The 15,000-nt window shown below is 41.1% G+C and overlaps 1 protein-coding gene across 2 annotated transcripts in view; it reads left to right on the top strand.

The window, feature by feature from the left end:
* gpsm1b (G protein signaling modulator 1b) overlaps positions 1-15,000 on the top strand; it is a 38,168-nt gene that overhangs the window by 16,425 nt on the left and 6,743 nt on the right. For both annotated transcript variants that reach the window (XM_050053294.1, XM_050053293.1), the window contains exons 3-11: positions 1,592-1,727; positions 1,935-2,077; positions 4,925-5,048; positions 6,635-6,750; positions 6,872-7,027; positions 7,118-7,226; positions 7,335-7,449; positions 9,717-9,787; positions 9,919-10,089. In XM_050053294.1, coding sequence (XP_049909251.1) covers positions 1,592-1,727; positions 1,935-2,077; positions 4,925-5,048; positions 6,635-6,750; positions 6,872-7,027; positions 7,118-7,226; positions 7,335-7,449; positions 9,717-9,787; positions 9,919-10,089 — 1,141 coding nt within the window. The remainder of the gene's footprint in view (positions 1-1,591; positions 1,728-1,934; positions 2,078-4,924; positions 5,049-6,634; positions 6,751-6,871; positions 7,028-7,117; positions 7,227-7,334; positions 7,450-9,716; positions 9,788-9,918; positions 10,090-15,000) is intronic.

Raw genomic sequence — 15,000 nt, 5'->3', positions numbered from 1 at the left:
ACAGGTGCTTTCCCCATCTGCTTTTTTTTATCTCTCCATCACCAGCAGCTGTGACTAGCAGTTACAAGCTTTGAGGAGACTATGTCTATGTCTGTCTCTGTCCCGTCATGATTTCAATGTGCACACAGCACCAGCCTCAGATGGCCAGCTGGAAGCAGATGGGTTACCGAAAGGCAAAGTATCATGGGAGTAAAGTAAAAAGTAAAGTAAAAAAAAAGGGAATAAAACGAAAACCATAGTTTTATACCGTTTTTCCATATGTTTCCATGTCATGCATGAAAAGACCCAAAAATGAGCACTGTAAGCAAACTACTTGATTACTTTAAGCAAATTATTTAATCAGCATTTGTACAGGAATGATACTGTCTAAAGCTTTTTGATCCATGGAATTGGTTGATCACTGTAAATGTGATTGCTGTAAGTGGTTGGCACTAGGGGTGGGAATCACCCCTTTATCAGGGTACTTGAGTCACAATACAACGTTATTGCAATTTTAAATATGTTGCGAAATGCTGAGTATTGCGATAAAATTTATTGCGATATATTGCGATTTGTGCTTTTTTTTCAACTGTAAAATGTATCTAGTGGACTGAAAAGCAATATATTATATTATTCTAGAAGGCTGCCAAAAGTTTAATTTGTATTTGTAATATTAATAATTTATATGATAAAAAAATCGATAGTGTCTTTGTGACCATACGATATTGGCACACAAAAATATCATGATACTATGGTGTATCGATTTTTTTCGCTGACCCGTAGATTCCACTGTGATATACCGTTAGACAGAAACATCTTGTTACCAGTTACATGAGGACACTCTGCAAAGCTTAAAAAACACATTCTTTATCTCAAAATGGTTTTGATACATCAGTGACAGCTGCAGATGAAACAATATAATTTATAACAAATTAAAACAGAAATTCTGCGTTTGCCCTCTGAAGTCTGACTGCAATACAATAAAAAATGAATCCCTTTAGTTGTGGTCTAGTAATGATTTAAATTCTGTTTAATTAAGAAAGCTTTGAAGCCAAATCATGTCACTAGAGTCAGCTCATTTATGCAGTAGGACCTCTATATATACAGGATGAATGATATGCTGATGAATCTTCCATTTGATGTACCGATAGTCCCAGTAAAGAATGATTCAGGCTACCATCCCTGACAAATTTAATTTACTTTATCAGATGCATACTCATAAGAGCATTAGGGATTGCATTATGCTGAGTTAGAAGAATTCAAAGCAAAAGTGAGTGGACTTTCATATAGTAACAGCTGACAACTACCAGCTGGATATTTAGCTTGTATGAGTAATCCGGTCCCCTGCAGTGTGTGCAGCTGCTACTTCAGCAGGGAACTCATCAAAGTCCCCAGGGAGATTTACCTTGTTACATTACAGTCTCACCAGGGCCACTGGGACCTCTTCCTAGGTAGTAAGCAACCAATTAAAAATGTATTACACAGCATCTCCCCATTAAAACCTTTTACAGCACCTTAATGGCTATTGTTTTAACTAAATGACATTAGCATAGGAAAACTGTTGTCTTTGCTCCCGCAGCTGATCATCAGAAATGTTTCTTTGCTTTCTCAGGACAATAGGAGACAGAATCGGAGAAGGGAAAGCCAGCGGCAACCTTGGGAACACATTAAAAGTGTTGGGGCGCTTTGATGAGGCCGTTGTGTGCTGTCAAAGACATCTGGATATTTCTCAAGAGCAGGGAGACAAGGTAACATGTCGCTTTTTCGAATAGTATCTCTTAAGAGTCCATCCAGTTTGCTGCTTGTACTGTTCATTTGCTCCTTCATTCAATCGTTTAAGATTAATAGGAGTTGGTATAATTGATAGACACACATATCTTGATATCTGATCTTAGATAAGAGATCTCTCTTTATTCCTTTTAAATCTCTTCCTTTTCTGTCTTATCTTATTGCAGGTTGGAGAGGCCAGAGCACTGTACAACATAGGGAATGTCTTTCACGCAAAGGGCAAACAGCAGTTATGGGGCTGCACCCAGGAACCAGGGGACCTGCCTGCTGATGTCAGAGACACACTGCAAAGGGCTACTGGATTTTATGAGTATGTATTGTTGAGAAATGAACTCATACAACATATGGATGTATGCAACATAAATATAAGGGTGCCTTCAGACCTAGAGTTGTCTTGCTTTGGTCCGAATCAGGGACTAATTTTGTTACAAAGTTGTGTAATTGCCTTGAGTTGGTTCGTGTTCTCACGGTAGCATTAACAAGCAGACCAGATCAAATGCCTGCATGAGAAAGCTGCTCTTGCTCGGTCTGGTTGTTTTGGTGTGCAGCCGAGTGCGATTGATGTGTTCACACCTGCCCAAACAAACCGCACTTAGGGGGTAAATGAACTTGAGTTTGATTGAACTGAACCAAACAGGGCAGGTGTGAAAGCACCTTAAATCACAGAGGTAGCCTATAACGTATAACTGTGTATAACTGTATTTTGTGATGTTGAAATCAATTTAATGCAGAAAACTAATCACTAAACTAAATAAAACATTGATGCATATAGGGTATTTTGCTTGTCCAAAGTTACATGTGGAAATCTGGTTTAAATTAGCATGTGTCGCTGCTCTGATCCTACTTTGACTCACCTTTTGCCGTTATTATGCCTTCTGTTATTCTGAAATACATCTGTTCCTGTGTGGCACATCTTGATTTGTGTGCATATTTGATATAGACGGATTTCACTTTATTTTCATCAGACCACAGAATAATGTACTTAATGCTCTCAGCACTTCATATGCCTTCTGGCAAACTCCAGGTTCATGTTTGCCTCCTCTTAAAAACAGCTCCTTCAGGCCAATCTGCGTCATAGCCAAGTCTTATGAAATACCACACTGACTGCTGTTGTTTTACAAGATCTTCCCTCACAGCTGAAGAGCTTTGCAGATTAATCAGATAAGTCAATATCTCAGTTTGGTTGGACAACAGCCTTTTGCAAAGAGTGTTCTCACCCTGATCTCTTAAGAATATCATACACAAATTTTATCTCCACATCAACAGTTCTTGAATTTCTGATTGTAGAATTTCCACTATAATATGCAAGTTTATCTAGATATATACAACGTTTCTTTCTGAATCATGGGATTCCAGTTATATTCATCACCGGTAGACTCTCAATGACATTTAAACTATATTGAATGCAGTAAGTGTCAGTCTGGAGTGCCTCTGCCAGGAAGGCAAAACCTTACTGAGTAAATTATATATCAGGAAATAATAGTAACAAATATAATACACTGTGGACTGGATGCAGTCAATTTAAAAGCTACAAGCAAGCTACAAAATGCAAAAAATTGTGGCAGTGATAAATATTTTGTAAAGGTTTACTGGAAAAGGCAACTTACTGCTGGGAGTGTGTGTAACTGCATAAATGTGAACGCAGGTTGGTGCTGAAAAATAGCGTGCACATTTGGTGTTGCCTGGATAAATAAAACATAATAGAACTTATAATAATAGCTCATCTCACAGGGCAATTATCGAGGTCCTATTAAAACCGTTTTGTTTTTACAATGGAGCAGTTCCCATCAAATTGAGTAACTGTCAGATGTGAATGAGAATTCACACATGAATACAAGGTGCTTATTAGAGGCTCAATTAGTCATTTTTATTATATGAAAAAAATACAATAAGCTTTTAGTGTGTTGTATAACTAACCATAATGAAGTTATTGGGTTGTTTTACACCAGTGTTTAGATATATATCTAACCAGCAGCAACAATGGGGCTGGTGTTGTTTTCACCCTGCGAGTCTGTGTATGTCTGTTTGTGTCATCATGGCAACATGTGTTCCTGGTGGAACCCATTGTGGCTGGAGCTACTACACAAGTGGTTTTGTGTGTTTTGCCAGGTGTCTTTATGTCAATCTGTCTGTCTGGAGACAGATTTTTTTCACCACAATAGCATCACAGCTGTGCAAGATGCAGTCACGAAACTTTACAGTGTGTAGCTGAGATCACAATGAAGGCTGAGTTTGAAGACGGGTGTGGACCAAGTGTAAGTAGGGAAGGCAAGGCAAGTTTATTTATGTGGCACATTTTGGCAAAAGGCAATTCAAAGTGTTCTACATAAAACACCAAAAGCATTGAGACAAAGTGCAAAAGAAATGCATAAAAGGACATTTCAATATGATTTAAAAAATTAGCAAAGAGACAGAAAATATAAGATAAAAAAAAGCTAAAATATACTTAGACAGTTATAAAATATAAGAGAAAAACGTCAGTGCAGTGTAAGAAATGCATAAATATTTAATTTGATAGAAGGCAGCAACAAATAGAAAAGTCGCCAGCCTTCACTGAAAAGACCTTAAGATTTGCAGCAGACTTGCTGCTGTTGGAAATTGGTTCCAGATAAGTGGTGCATAAAAATGACCATTTTACACCCCTGGCCCACAGTCATTTAATATCGAAGATCGGCGTCCGGGCTGGTGTGATCCCATCGTAAGATGGTCTCTGGTACAGGCCTTTATTTAGCTGTTAATGAATTTACAAATTTATTCATTCAATTCAGTTCATTTTCCGTAACTGCTTATCCTGTTAAGGGTTTTGGGGGGGCTGGAGCCTATCCCAGCTGACATTGGGCGAGAGGCAGGGTACACCCTGGACAGGTCACCAGACTATCACAGGGCTGACACATAGAGACAGACAACCATTCACACCTACGGGCAATTTAGAGTCACCTATTAACCTCGCCTGCATGTCTTTGGACTGTGGGAGGAAGCCGGAGTACCTGGAGAAAACCCTCACTGACACAAACTCTGCACAGAAGGGCTCCCCCACCCTGGGGTTCAAACCCTCTTGCTGTGAGGTGACAGTACTAACCACTGTCTGAGTTCCCCTTAATACCCATAAAATCGTTTACATGCTGCTTCTAAATTGGACGTGTCCTTATCTCTGCAGGATGAACCTGTGTTTGGTCAAAGAACTTGGAGACCGAGCTGCTCAGGGGAGGGCCTATGGGAACCTGGGTAACACCCACTATCTGCTGGGAAACTTTGTCGAAGCTATCAAGTTCCACCGTCAGGTGAGAAATTCAAGATAATTACAAGCATCATGTTTATACCACCAGTGCACAGATAAGAGCAGAACAGTGACCTTGTGTTGCCAGAGCAACAGCGCTTTGCTTCTGACACAAGGTCAATCACCTTGCAGCTATTCACGAACTCTGTAGCTCGCTATGATACTGCATGTTTGCTTCGTCTTGTCCAAACCATTAACATACACATTAAAATGTGGTTTAGGGGTGTTTTGGTTGACTTGTGTGTATTCTGTGTGGCCATGACGTCTCAACCAGGGATCTTGGAGCGTGCTCCCTGAAACCACAGTGCCACATGATACATTTGCAGACTGTGGTCGCCATCCTGTTAAGAATCAGAATCTGAAATACTTCACTAATCCTCAGAGGGAAACTGGGTCATGTTGAAGTTGCTCATATATGCACAGAGAAACCTTTTTGAGAAAATGGAAAAATAAGAAGTAGCAACAACAATATATAGAAAAATATATAGTCAGAAATACAGAAACTATATAGGGATATGTGCATTTTATGATAGCAAGCAACCAAGACAGCACGTAACTTAGATAGCATCTTCCACTCTGACACTGCCGACAGAGAATCCAGCCCCACCTCCACAGCCTCACCGGCCTTGCAGATCAGTTTGTTGAGTCTGTTGATGTCTGCTTCCCTCCACTTGCTGCCCCAGCACACATATAGCACCGGCCACCACAGTCATAAAACAGCCTCCTGTGGCACTGTGCAGCCCAGAAGCAAACTAGTGGTCACCACAAAATTTGATTTACTGTTGTATTGTGACCAAGCATCATGTGTTGTGCATGATTTGTGGCTTAAAGGTGCACTCACACTGCACTGCTGTTTATTTCAGTGAAGATGCAGGCTGTATGCAGTCGCTTCTTGCTGAGTAAAGATCTTAGTTTGCCTCGCACAGACTTCAGTCTGACTGAATTTTACATGCAAAATAGCAAGGCTCACACGGCCAGTTTGGTAGTGAAGGAGGGACTTATTTTTGTCATTGCATTGTATCCTTTACAGTCTGATTCATTCAGTCCTAGCCTCTGTGCGAGTAAATATCACCTTGGTGAGTTTTCCAGTGGATCATGATTCACCTCACCCTGCACCAACACACAGTGTGCACAGATTGATGACCTCTCATTGGGAAAAAAATATAGGAAATTGGTTTCTTGGTGAATCACCTGCAAACATGGCTGCAAGCTCTCTCCCCCCGTGTTCTCTGTCACTTTCAATTGTAAACCACTTGTTTCCTCATGGGAGAAGCTGGCCTCTCCTCTCCTCCCTGTTACAAATCTATCAGTGTGCCACAGAGGGGAGAACACTTCCTTTAAAGGGAATCACTGGAGGTGATTTAATGTACCACTGCTGCAGCAGCACATCTTTTCATGGACTCACGTGCCTGACAGAGCTTGCAACCTGAAGTTGTGTAACTGTTTCTGCTTGTGCACAGTCAAAAAAGGGCAAAGCAGGGTAACATGACACAAGAAGTTTATGCCATTTAGCTGCTAATATTAATAGGCAGGTTGAAAATATCGTGTTAATTTGGTTTGACTTGACCTTTCTCACTCTATCATTCACAGCGATTATCCATAGCCAAAGAATTTGGAGACAAAGCGGCCGAGCGGCGAGCCTACAGTAACCTCGGCAATGCCCTGATATTCCTGGGCCAGTTCAATACTGCCACTGAGTACTACAGGTGAGAAGAGAGGGGAGTCTGACATCTAGTGGAGGGATGGGGAAGTGAACCAGTGTCTGCAAAATTGAAAATGTGACTAAAGTCCTTTGCTCCCTTTCTCCTTCTGTTTCTTCATCTATAGGAAAACCTTGCAGCTGTCCAGGCAGCTGAGGGACCAGGTGATGGAGGCTCAGGCCTGTTACAGCCTCGGAAACACCTACACTCTTCTGCAGCAGTACGAGAGGGCTGTAGACTACCACCTGAAACACCTGTACATAGCCCAGGAGCTCACTGATAGGTAGACTGAGCAATATTTAATGCATACACACACACATGCATGAGCAAAGAAGTAGTTTTTACATTTGTCTGTGTGTTCATGTCTCATTAGGGTTGGCGAGGGTCGGGCCTGCTGGAGTCTGGGAAATGCATATGTGTCTTTAGGAAACCACAAACAAGCTCTCCACTATGCCCGGAAGCACCTGGACATCTCTAAAGAAGTGAGAATTTGCTTTACAAACACACTAGAAAAATGCACCATCGGTGAAGTAAAGGCCTTTTGCATTCAACCTGATTGGACCCGTCTTGTCTCTTCCTTTCCTCCTCAGATTGGAGACAGAAACGGGGAGCTGACGGCCAGAATGAACGTGGAGCAGCTGATGGAGGCTCTGGGGGTCAATGAGAGCGACCTTTCACCTTCCAGCTCAGAGTTTGAGATGCAAGGTGACACTGAAACTTTTTTTTTTTTTTACCTATTATATGAGACATAATGTGTTAATTTGTTGAGCTTTAGCTGTTTCCCCCTGTTTCTAGTCTACATGCGATGATAAGCTGACTAACTTCAGCTTTATATTTAACAGACAGACATGAGAGTGGTATCAATCTCCTTATCTAACTCTGGGCAAGAAAGCAAATAAGTGTATTTTCCAAAATGTTGAATGATTCGAGGCACACACAAAAAAATTCCCAGAGCTGGAGAGTCTGATTTTGGAGAGCCCCATAATTGTATGTTTGTCATATACTCTCTATTGAATGTTAGTAATGGAGAGATACTGGAAACCTGCCATTAAAACTTGACATTGACACTGCACCCACTAATTATAGTTGTTCAGATAATGAGATAGGCAGACAGGCAGTGTCAGTTTCATTAAACAATATCAGTCTAAATGTAACAGAGTCATAGTTTTCAGTGTTACTTGAGAGCTTTTATTGCAGCTGTTAACAGTAAAATGTATATCTGTTGAATGTATTTGTCAGGAATATCGATTGTCATTAAAAAACAACATGAGCATTTGATACCCAACCCATAAGTAATAATGACCTGATGAGCAATAATAAGGTTTGCACATAACACAGCTGGTGCCAGAAGACATTCTGTAAATTAAATTCTGTGCATTAAATTAACATCTGACATTAATGTAGTAATGTAGAATGTCAATTCATATACAGTCGTAGATTTGGTAAAACAAACATGCAAAGAAAAGAATCTTGTGCCCATGCTAAACATGGAATGAAATAGTGACGCAGTGAACTTGAGACTTAAGTTAACTTCGGGCCATTGTTGTCTTCTCCACCAGTGTTTTATGTGCGCTCATGTAACCTGATTTCTTTAATGTTGTGCAGGCTTGGCCTGTCACGATAATTACGTTATGGACTTATCGAAGTCAGCAAAGCTATGGAGGTCATGTCCATATATCTTACCATATTGCCCTTATTATGCTATTATATAATCATTTTATCAGTGGCCTAACATGATCTTAAAATCACAATTGTATTATTTATCACAATTATTTGTGGGACAATACATCATCCAACAAAAGTAGTTACTGGGACAGGCCAAGTGCACTCAGTTTCCTTAGTTATGGCGAGGAAAAGAGGGGGCAGCTGATGGGAAAAAAAGCAGTTCTGTGTTTTTCTGCTTGTATTGTCTCTGTGCTAATATTTGTGTGTGTGTGTGTGTGTGTGTGTGTGTGTGTGTGTGTGTGTGTGTGTGTTTGAATGTGAATGCAAACCCATGATTTGCTTGCTCGCTGCAAACTGTGGTTAGGGGAAGCTGTCTTCAAGCTGTACTTGCCCTTCCATCTCACAGAAATGGGGAAAAAAAATACAAAAAAATTGAATGGCTATAGAGCTCTTGGAAATTGTATAAGGGATTTTAACGGTAGAAACTTGACTCAGGGGTTCAGTAAATGGGCATTTATCAACCAAATCTTAAAAATAGAGTTTGAAGTCTGTTAACTGTAGTTTTTTTTAAGTATTTTTTTTGTTTGTTTATTTTTGTGTCTGCTCTTTGAAGTTGAATGTTTAACAAAAATAACATGTGGGCTTGAGTAAGCTAACTGGAATGCTGTTTGTGTATATAAGATGGCCATTTAAGTGTAAAACTAAGTTAAGATGAGACAGACCTAACAGACAGACAGTGTTTGTGTCATGTCTAGACTGGGGCTAAATATGAGAGAAAGCAAAGAGTGTGTACATTTTTGGGGTAAGGTGAATTTTTCTGACTTTACCCCCAGTCTCAGGATGATGATTTGATTCTTTGATTCACAGTCTGTTGTCAACATTATCCTCAAACAATAAAATTGATTGTTATTGTTAGAGATTCCCTTCAACTCATAATAATGGGAGCATTTAAAAAGTTTAAAAGAGAAACTCTACGATCTTTATCTGTACAGTCAGCCTGGCTTTTGTGTGGTGTTGCTTTCAGGAGCCCTCCTCTGGGCAGAAACTCACACCCATGTCCTACATTTCTCTCGCTGATGCGGAGCTGGCAAACAGACTCTTATTCAGATTGTTTGGTTGTCTGCCTAAACCTCATATCCAAACCGAGCATCATGAGACCAATGCTGACATGAGAAAAGACAAAGAGCGCCTTGCATGCTTGATTTAATTTTAGACTGGAGTATTTGAGAGATTCTACAGCTGGGAGATACATTTTTTATCATGTAGTAATTTATGTAGTAATGTTTATGTTATTTTTTTTCCTGTAGGAGCAAGACCCAAATTCACCAAGAGAAACAGCATGGACAGTGTAGAACTCTGGAAATACTCCTCAGACAAGGTGATTTATCTTTCTCACATTGCAGTACAACACCCAGGAGAGAAATGTGCCTGTAAATGTGGCCCACACACCTCTCCCCAAACAGTTATCAATCCCCCTCTAACAATATGTTCGTTTATCGTTTACTGCAGAATGGTGAGAACCAAGAGTTGGAAAGTATCCCCAGGAGGTCCAAGAGTCAGCTGTCACAGCCAGGCAAAAGAAAGGGCTATCCTGACAGTCAGTCATCAGATGAAAGGCCGTGGTTGGACTCTCCTGTGGACACTGATGACATCACTGTGCAAGTCCCACCTCCAGTGGCAGTGAGTAGCTGTAGTTTTATTTTTGTATTAGCTTCTTAGTCGGACCCAAGTATGCTGTGGACACAGCAAACGCTGGGCTTTGCATCCAGTTATACATAAGCCCCATTTCCACTGAGCTGTACGGTAGGGTACAGGTCAGTTCGGTATGCTTTTTTTCCTGTTTCCACTGTGAAAAGTTGTGGATGGTACCAATGGAACTGTTATGTACCGTCCCCATTTTTTGGTCACCCCTCTGTTGGGGTACCTAGCACACAGATCTGGTACTAAAAGGTGGAGCTGTGAACACTGCAGTCTGTTGACTGGTCAATAGCAGACGATCACTCTGCTCAGGGCCGAGTTGTGGCTGGTTTTGAGGCTCATGTAACCACTGTTCATAGCGTAGAACTATAAAATGGGCCGACTTCCAGCAATTTTTAAGGTGGAACGTGTACATAAATTACTTAATGCTGCAATATCACTGTGGCAACTTTAACCATATCCCAGTCCTCACTCGGAGGGAAAAAAAAGCGTCATGGAGCGTTGTTCCTGTGGGCTCCGGCAACACTAAACCCCTGAGCTTGCCTTGACATTCCACGACATTTGTAAAGTCTAGAGGAGCTGCATTTTATTAAACCATAATAAACCATAAGTTTGCTGCTCAGCCGCCGTCAGTCTCCAGGGTGCTTGCTCTATGGTCCCCACCATGCGGAAGATCTGGGTAATTTCATACTGCGGAAATCGAGCCTTTTGGTTTACCTGAGCTACTTTCATAGGAATGAACGGATCTCACCTCCAACCCTGTATCCAGTTTTCTTTATACATCCATGGGACAGAGCCGGGCTTACTGTTTCCTCCTGTCTCCAGTCTTCATGCTAAACTAAGCTAACCAGCTGGTGGCGATAGCGTCATGTTTACCCCACAGACATAAGAGTGTTAACAATTTTCTCATCTAACTCTCAGCAAGAAAGGGTTTACCAAACTGTCAAACTATTCTTGTAAAGATTTTTGTAACTTCTATTTAGCTTCTGCCTCATAATTTTTTTTACACTTTAGTCCCCTGGAGTGTTGCATATTAGCCTACTGTGAAAGGTTTTTCCACATTGTTTTTATAACTTGGAACTAATTAAAAATGGTAAGTTTCACACTTTCCAACTCCACACATGACTGCATTCATAAGTTTCCAGAAGTATTGAAATTCAAGCACTCCTCAGTTTTGAGACTTAGTTAAAAAGCCTAAGGATAAAGCAATAAAAAAAATGGTATTTTCCTTTTGTTTTTTTGCTGACAACAGAAAAAAAATAGGCTGCCGAGGCTCTACATTTTTTTTTTCATGCCTCAGAGTTTCAAGCAGCCCATTAAAATGTGTAATAGAGGCCCTAGTTCACATGTGCAGTAAATCTAAGCCATACAAGGCTTTTAATTCAATCACTGAGAACCCACCTGAGAAACTATGGGTTTGATTTTCCCCCTAGAAAGCATCAAGGGGACCTGAAATGCTGACTGCTCAATTCATGTAACTACTTTTCCCTTTCTTTTCTTTTCATCCCATGTCAGGAATTTCATCAGGGCTTCTGCTTTAAAGAGAAAATGAGTGAAACTAGAGAGATTAAATTGGGAACATATCCCTTAATTTCCCACGAGGTTACAGTATTATGTTAGAAGTCAGATACATAGCAAAGGTGTCTCCTCATTAAATCCCAACAGTGCTCCATTAGCTGTGAACTAGATTCTTAATGAATATGCCGTTTCACAGCTGTATCCCTTAAATTCTGTGCCCACACAGCACCTTATCATGCCTCAGTTCTGTGACAATTCTAATTGTTGTAATCAGCTAGCTGACATGCTAGAAAAGAGTGGGAATTACTGGGCTGCATGATGATAGTTCATCACAAGGAAGAAGAAGGCTAAATGTTGGTAATCCTGATGACATTGAAGCAAACCCTTTTTCAAATCTGCCAATCCAGCCAGCTGTGCGTCTGTGAAACTCTCTTTCCTTGAGCTAGAACTTGTGATTTCTCTAGCATGTGTCGACACCAAATTGTTAGTTCAGTTATCAGATTGAAGTTCACGTTCTAGCATTGCCATTTCTTTTGAACCAGCTAAAATCAAGTTGGGGTTTAACAACCTACAAACATCTTTTTGGTCAACAACAATGTTTTTGTCAGAAGAACCGAGACACATTTAAAGCAAGAAATCAAATCTGCTTCAGGTTCTTTGCTTTTATACATCGACTGATGCATGTCCGTGAGTACTGACTGGACAGTCCTGGCGCTGCAATGACATACAGTATATTGTTGACAAAACATTTTGAACTCAAGGTCCAACAACTCACTTGTTTCGTACCTTTTGAGTGTATCAAATGATCTTTATCAGCAGATGGAGTTAAAGGTGTAACTGTGTAAGATATGGCCAGCATTTTAGTTTAAAACATTAAAAAAATAAACTCATATTATCAACAAAATGTGAAGAAGCAACATTTTGACATAATTTCAAAGACATCTATGTATTGTGTTGCAGAGAAATCTACTGAAATTAGCCTGGTAACCAGCTAGCCCAGGCCTGTCCCGTCTTTTGATACGACTTGTACCTTGAGAGGTGACAGTGAGTCACTGTAGCGTTCAGTTTGCCCTCAGTCCAACATCAGGGGACAAGAACTCAAGTTCGTTTTTGTTGCTTTGAGATACCTGTGATCTCTCCAAAATAGTTTAGTAACTTTTTATGTCCTCAACTTCCTCTCCCATTATTGGAAAAGCCGTCTTTGGTCCCATCTCACTTGCTCAATGCAATGTGTACGTGGTTGACCAAACGCGGTCTGTAGAAAGTACGCCCAAGCTAAGCTAGCGAGACGAAGATAGTTTGTAGGTTTACCGTTCGTTAGCTGTTTAAGCCTGTGATCCTAAAATGTTGTCTCAATCCAGTCTTTGGTCCAAGCCTAATATGTCCAGAACATAGACTGTATATAAAGATGGACGACCTGTCTCCACTTACCTCCACTGTACAGAAGTGAAGCTAAAATATCGCGGCTATAGCTGTTGCCATCTTGCGCTGGTAACGTCATTTGGAGCCAGAGTCTGCGCAGTACTGATCTCAACGGTATCAAGTGTCCCGCCCATACACCCGTCCAACCAGTCGTGAGCAGCACCACTAAATTCGAGCCCACCAATTGGCTCACAGAGTTGTCAATCATGTTGTAAAATCCTTGTTGTATAGCATTAAATAACTTTCCATAACTAACACTAAACTATAACTAAAACTTTTCATTGACTTCTCATCCATGTTTGCTTAAAAGTTGAACTTGTCAGTTCGTTCTTGACCTTGGAAACGGCTCTTGATGAAATAATGTACTACTTTCGTGCTTGTTCCCGAACGTTCAACCATATCACAGTGCCTTCATCGGCAGAATATACAGTATATACATTTTAAAATTAATATTAATTCATTATGAATGATACCTGTAGACATGCAAGCAGACAAAACATTTAAGAGCATGTTTTACAGAGATGATAGTGCTTCATTCCTGTGCTCCAAGATTGGTTGGTTTTTTCTTCGGGTACATTAGTTTGCTCCAATACAAGGTATGAACATAGCCTCCTGAGACCCTGTGTCCTCATTTGAGGACATCACATTTTGGGTTTACTTGACCTTATGCCTCATTCTACATGACCGAGACCTGTTGTCCTCATTTGTGGACACTTTTTTGTGCCATCTAGTGGTAGTAAGAGCACAATACACTAATCCATGTAAAAACAAGATGGCAGCCATCTCTGCCAAGTCAGTCTGCAGCCGATCCTGGCACTTAGACATTTAGTTTATTTATACTTATTGGGTCCTACTGATCCCTAATAGGTAGGAGAAATTAAAAATGTATACCAAACAAAAGTTTGGGTCTCAGGAGGTTAAACTGACCATTAGCTAAGCAGTGCCCCCCTTAGTTACTGTTGCTGTCACACATATGAAGTTAGAAAGCACAATGATGATATAATCCAGGAGGAGCCGCCTTTGTCTTTTATTCTCCTCCATTCACACAGTGACTCCCCCTCTCTCACACAACTTCACTTCCCTCCTTCTCTGACTCTGTCTCCCTTTTTCCCCCCTCTCTCATCATCATCACGTGTCCCTTTCTCTCTTGTTCTGTCCCTTTGGCCTACTTGATTAATTGGACAACACAGAGAGGGAAGTGAGGAGACCCACACAGTGACCATGGGGCCGAGGACAGAGGACAGAGACGGCTATAAGTCACAGCTGATTAGTGTGCAAAGAGCAAGGAAATACAGATCTCACAGAAGATTTTATTTATGCGCGTGTCAGAAAATATCCTTGGTTATGAATGGTGTATGAACGTTGTCATGTGAGAATTGAGTGCTGACATTGGTGGTTCTTGACATTTCAGGGTAGTTGATCCCTGCAGGCTGCCACTGTTGGCATGCAATTTACTCATAACTGTACCCCTGCACCCATCTTTCCACCCCCTCTTCTCTCCCTTCCTCCCCCCACCCAGAGCTCTACCCCTCTGCTGATAATGTGACCTTGATCACAGCGCTGCTACCCTCCCCACAGGGTCAACTCCCCCCTGCTTCCCATAATGAGTTGTTTTCCCACAGTGGGTGAACGGGACAAAAATGGCCTGCAGGAGAGCCGCAGAGAGAAAGAGAGAAAGAGAGACAGAGAGTGGATGGTAGAGATTAAAAGAAGGCTGGAATAGAGGGATACAAGAGGAGAGGAAATTAGAGGGAGGGAGTTGAGTCCAGCAGGGGAGCAGAGAGAGATAGAGAGAGTGAAGTGGTGGGTGAAAGCAGGGGAGAAGGAGGTGTGAGCCAGGCGTGTGGACAGAGCGAGAGGGGGAAAGAGAGCTTAGCGAGAAATGACGGAGAGAGAGGGATAGATAGAGGACAAAGGAGAAGTGCTGCTGGTAAGATGTTTCATTTATGTTTT

The sequence above is a fragment of the Epinephelus moara genome, chromosome 9 (genome assembly GCF_006386435.1).
Source record: "Epinephelus moara isolate mb chromosome 9, YSFRI_EMoa_1.0, whole genome shotgun sequence".
Classification (NCBI taxonomy): domain Eukaryota; kingdom Metazoa; phylum Chordata; class Actinopteri; order Perciformes; family Serranidae; genus Epinephelus; species Epinephelus moara.
The sequence above is the reverse complement of the archived record's forward strand: the minus strand, read 5'-3'. Positions and strand labels throughout refer to the sequence as shown.